The 5321-nt window shown below is 52.8% G+C and overlaps 1 protein-coding gene across 1 annotated transcript; it reads left to right on the forward strand.

The window, feature by feature from the left end:
- The first annotated feature begins 302 nt into the window (after positions 1-302).
- On the forward strand, positions 303-3709 carry SYNDIG1L (synapse differentiation inducing 1-like). Its single transcript, XM_010023662.1, has 3 exons — positions 303-731; positions 1950-2087; positions 3551-3709. The coding sequence occupies exons 1-3, from the start codon at positions 303-305 to the stop codon at positions 3707-3709; spliced, it is 726 nt and encodes a 241-aa protein (XP_010021964.1).
- Positions 3710-5321: the final 1612 nt, after the last annotated feature.

Here is a 5321-nt window from a genome sequence, read left to right on the forward strand (position 1 = left end):
TTAATCCAGCCTGAATCAGATCATCTTGTTGCAGGGCTGCATCCTTATCTTCCTACCAGCTGGGGAGAGATGAAGAGATGCTCGGTTTGCCGAGATAGCATTCAAGCTGTGGAGACGTGGGGAGGGCTCTTGTTTTTTCCAGCATTGCCAAATCTTTCTGTTCCCACTAGTCTCATCTTGACATCAGCTCTGCATGGGCAAGAGGCTTTTCTGCTCTGTTTCCCATTTCATGCTGAAATAACAACTTCCCCCTCCCACTTTCTCTGCTCCCACAGGATTTCTCCCCCACCACTACCAGCAGCATGGAGAGCGTGCGGGAGCTCCAAAACCCTCTCTTGGCCAAGGCCAATGGGCATCTTCACAGCAGCTATTCTTACCACCAGCACCACAGCCAGGACTACCCCAGCCATCGCTGCCAAGGGAAACTGTATTCCTACATCTTCCAAAACACTGGTGGTGCCAGGACTCACCAGCTGCTGGATGCCAGTTCCCTGCAGCTGGCCGTTGAAGCCTTGTATGGCCCCAGTTTCATCCTTGTGAAGGATGAGACCACTCTTAAGGCCAAGGACAGCAAGATGGAGAGCTGCGAGACCACTTTTACAGAGAGCAAAGAGGCTTCAGCCGAAGCTCCTGACGTGCACGAGGCGCAAGGGTCCTGCCTGGTGGAGAGCGACATCCGCATCCAAACTGTGTCCTACGAGGTGGAGGAAGAGGAGCTCCAGGAGTATGAGGTGAGCTCTGCCAGCTGGGATGGCACCAAACTCCTCCTCTGGTAATGCTGGCCAAAATTCTTGGTCATTTATTCTCCCTTCTTTCCCCTGAGCTTTCCCCCTAGACCCTTTTATCTCTTCCCTCACCATCTCTCCCTGTGCACCCCATATTTCTTCTTCCTCCTTATTAATTCTGCTCCCTTTTTCTCAACACAGACCTCAGAAAGAGGTCAGCTTCCCTGAGGGCAGCCTGGTTTAACCCCCTGGAGGGGGGGCCATCTCTGGGGGACCCTTGGGATATGGGGACCTTTTGACAAGGGCAGCCTGCCACTGTTGTGGTCCTCCATCTAAGGGAAAATAATAACCCTTGCATAACAGCAAAATTCACATGCTTGATGGCAGCAGCCAAGAGAAAGCTGTATATATAAAGACCAGATGAATCTTGCAAAGGAAGAATGAGAGCTGACAAAGCAGCCTCATGCTGTGCTCTGTGCCCCATCACGGCTCAAGAGGCAATGCAGAGACTGGGAATATCATCCAGCACCTTGAAAGGTGAGAGCAGTTCCCCAGAGCCTGCTGGAGCTGTTGTCTGATGACCCAGCACAGCTCTGCTGTTTTCAGTGCCAGTGGTTTGGCCTTTTCAGATGGCAGCAAGGGTGTCCACACCCCTGTGTGCCTCCTACACCAAGACACATCACTTCCAGGCCAGTCTGTGGCTGGTCAAGCAGTGCCACAGGAGGGCTGACCGCAGCTGCTCTGAGCTATGCACTCACTAAGGGGATGGGACGTGTCGTCCCTGTGAGGGAGGCTCCAATTCAACCGTGTTCCTTCACTTGCTAAATTAGTTTAGCAGTGTATCGATCTCCTAGTCCCTAATGGGGATAAGGCACTTTGTTTAAGTTTGTTTAACCTGACAAACTGCCAGCTCTGCCAAAGCTGAAGATATTTCAGTTTAAGACTATCTGTCTCCTAGGGAAATCCCAGACCCCCATTTGCTCTGGCAGGGAGCCGAGAATCCACTCCGCTCCTGGATTTGCTGAGCTAGATTTTTTCTCCTCAAACCGGGCTGAAGGGGTTAAAATATTTTTGAAACTCAGTCCTTGAGTTTGCAGGTGGGAAACATATGAGAATATGTGACAGGGCCAGGAGAGAGCAGGAGCTGAGAGGAGAGGGGCTGAGACACAGCCTGCAGGGCAGCACGGGGAGGTGGGCATGTGCTGAACCCATCTGGTTTTGCAGAGCGACTCCTCCAGCGACAGTGAAAGTGAGGACCATTTCCTGATGCTTCCCCCCCGTGACCACCTGGGCTTGGCCCTCTTCTCCATGCTGTGCTGCTTCTGGCCCCTGGGGATTGCTGCCTTCTACTTCTCACAAGGGGTAAGAGATCCTTTTGCTTGCCTGCACGCACTGAGTGCTGGAGCAACGGCCCTGCAAGCCACAGCAGGCCCTAGAAGGGCTTTTCCTTTGGGTCTTTTGGGTGTTATTTAGGGAACTGGGATCCCTTGGGCCCACGTTCTCACCCTCCAGCTAGGCTCAGGAAAATGGCATTTTCCCACCTGACCTCCCATTCTCCAGTAGTGCAGAGCATACACCATGACGCAGCACAAGACAGCTCATGCTCTCGGAGTCAGGCTGCTACGGAGCCTGGATACAAACGGGAGCCTGGTCTCCATATCACAGCACAGGTCCTCTATTGCACTTGTTTCTGACATGCATTGGCTAAGCTGTGTGAGCCAACGCCGGGCTGGCAGAGGCTGCAGAGCGTGGTGGCCCTTGGACTGCACCAGCTCAGAGATGATGCTGCTTTCTTGAGGGCTCATCCCAGAGCCTGGGCTCACTTACATTACTGTTGACCCAGAATAATTCATGCAGAGCCAGGGGATTTACTCAATGTTTGCCTAGATGATGCTGTACCAAGAATAGATGGGGGAAGGCATTAAGAAGTTAAATCAAGAGGATAGAAACAGAAACGGAAAAGTATATAACTTGAGTACCTGGCACAGAGGCGGTGAGAGGCAGTGGAAGCTTTAAATGGAGTGGCTGATTGCACATTTTTACATGGTGCTGGGTAGCACAGTGCACTCTCCATGTGATGATGTACTTGGTGCAATTTATATTTAGCTCCAGTTGCTGTAACTACCAGTTTTGCTCACTCACTGAGGCAAGGACCATCTCTTTATTCAGTGTCTGTGTACAGTGAGTGCCCTGATCTCCACATGGCAACTCAAACACACATAGTAGGTAATACCAAGAGTAACTCTGAATGTGCCCTGAGCACTCAGGGAAGCTGGAAGTTGCCAGCCCAGAGAGACAACACCCACATCTGTCTCCATTGCTGGCTCCATCAGCCCTTCCATGGCAAACAGGCTTCACATGAAAACCCTATGCAGGCAAAATCAAGTGGCAGCACAGCCAAACCAAAGTGCTGTGCTGTCTGGAGTCAGCTCCCTGAGACTAGGCAGCACTTGCTATATGTCTGTGTCCGGTATATTGGTATCTAGACAGTACCACCGGTATATTGGTATCTAGACAGTACCACACAGCCATCACCCCATGCACCGGCTATTTGCCTGGTCTTACAAGGGTCCAGCCACCCACTGACAGCTCTGGCTGGGTGCCCAGATGGCTGGGGCTTTCAAACAAACAGCCAAAGCCCACGCTTCCCACGGAGGCAAGATCCACAGGGAAATGTGGATGGACACCTTGCTGTCTGTCACCAGCCTTCAGGGGACACAGCGGCTGGGGAACAGGGGTGCTGACACAGTAGTGAAATGACTGCATGCAGGTTGAAAGGCCAGGTAGGTACAGCTGTGAGCAATGAGCATTTCTTCTCCTTCCAGACCAGCAAGGCTGTCTCCAAAGGAGATTTCCATCTGGCCAGTTCAGCTTCCCGCCGAGCTCTCTTCCTCGCCGCGCTCTCCATAACCATCGGCACAGGAGTGTACATCGGGGTGGTGGTAGCGCTGATTGCTTATCTCTCCAAAGGGGGCCACGTATAGCTGCCATCTGCACATCAGCACTGTCCCCAGCCGCCAGCCCTCCTGGGATGGAGCTTTCCTGTGGAGCACAGGGCACCAGTGCCTGCAAGGGCTGCTTGCACAGCAGGACCCCGGCTTGGATGCCCTAAGCAGGATCTTTCCCCTTTCAGATGAACAGCAGACCCCCATTCTCCCTGAGGGTCTGGGGTGTCACCATCTGACAACAAGGAATTGGGCACCAGCCTGGCTGCAGGGACCAGGAGGAGCACATTTTACTGGTGGAAGACATGCAGGAGAGACATTGCATGCTGCTGATGGGCTGATGCCACCACCCCTGAAGTGGGGACATGGCGTCCCTTCCCAGCCCTGCAGACAGGAGATCCACCCCTGGTACCCAGACTTGGCCCGTGAAGGGGACACGGAGGGAGGAGAGGGAATATGGTGCCAGGGAATGATCACTCTTTCTTCTGGGAGGCCAGGGTCCTGTGTGGGTCTCCAGACTCCTGAGAGGGGGACAACATTCTCATTTCAGTGCCACAGGATGGCACCCGGCCTCTCAGCTGCAGCCAAGTAGGAGGACACAGCATGGACATGACCAAAGGACATGCTCTTCACACCCCTCTGCAGACAGACCCCTGATCCACAGGAGAACATCCCAGCTGCTGGCTCATCCCAGACCAGAAGTGAGGAGGAAGGCAGGCTGGTGGCCGCACACCGTTACTCCCATTGTTGGAATAAGCTGGCAGAGACAGCAAGGTTTTCTCCATGTGAATAGTGACTGTCATAATAATTGCAAGTCAGAGCCCCCATAAGGTTGGTGTCTCACAGTGCTGGACCCTGAAAAGACTTGTAATGGCAATTTCTACCCAAGAAGAGACCTGGGAGGGGTAGGGGCCTGAAGGACTTCACTCCTGAGACTAGATCAGGGCCTTGCACATCAAGAAGAATGGAAAGAAAAGGCCAACAAGACACACAGAGCCTGGGGTGGGAATGCTGTTTGCAAGGGAATGACATCCAAAGGAGGAAGACTTGGAGGGAGCCCAAAACACAGGGGACCCCAAAACACTTCTTCCCATGCCTCAGAGAGGGATATCTCCATCCTTCCAAAAGCCTCTGCTGACAAGGAAATCCCACGCATCCCCACTTACATCTTACTTTTGCTAATTCGTGTATTGTCAGCAACACATCAGGTGCTTCAGAGGTGGGTGTGATGGCAATGACTGCCTCAGAGGGCTGGTGTTAAAAGGCTCTGCCTCATCCCTGCTCTGCAGCACCCACCTTGACCCTCCCTTCCCGCTGTCTCCTTCCCCCATGTGCAGAAGGCTGCAGGCAGACTCTGGGTGCCCATCACCCCCTTCCTGGGGTTTCTGGGCGGGCTGCAGCTGGCTCTGCAAGAGATGCAGCATGTTCTCCAGCTGGGTGCCATTCAAATGTACATTTCATCCTTAAGAAGCATGTTAATGTCTGCGATGCTGTTGTACTTGAGCCATAAAAGAGAGAAGCGCATCAGAGACCTGTTCAGAAGCTGGTCTGAAAGTTCTCATTATGTTTTATAACATGGAAAAGCTAATAAAAAAAGCAGGAGAAAAGACTGTGTGTGTAAGGACATGGAGCTGGCTAGTGAAGAGGTGAG

The sequence above is a fragment of the Nestor notabilis genome, unplaced genomic scaffold (genome assembly GCF_000696875.1).
Source record: "Nestor notabilis isolate BGI_N333 unplaced genomic scaffold, ASM69687v1 scaffold18771, whole genome shotgun sequence".
Lineage (NCBI taxonomy): Eukaryota > Metazoa > Chordata > Aves > Psittaciformes > Psittacidae > Nestor > Nestor notabilis.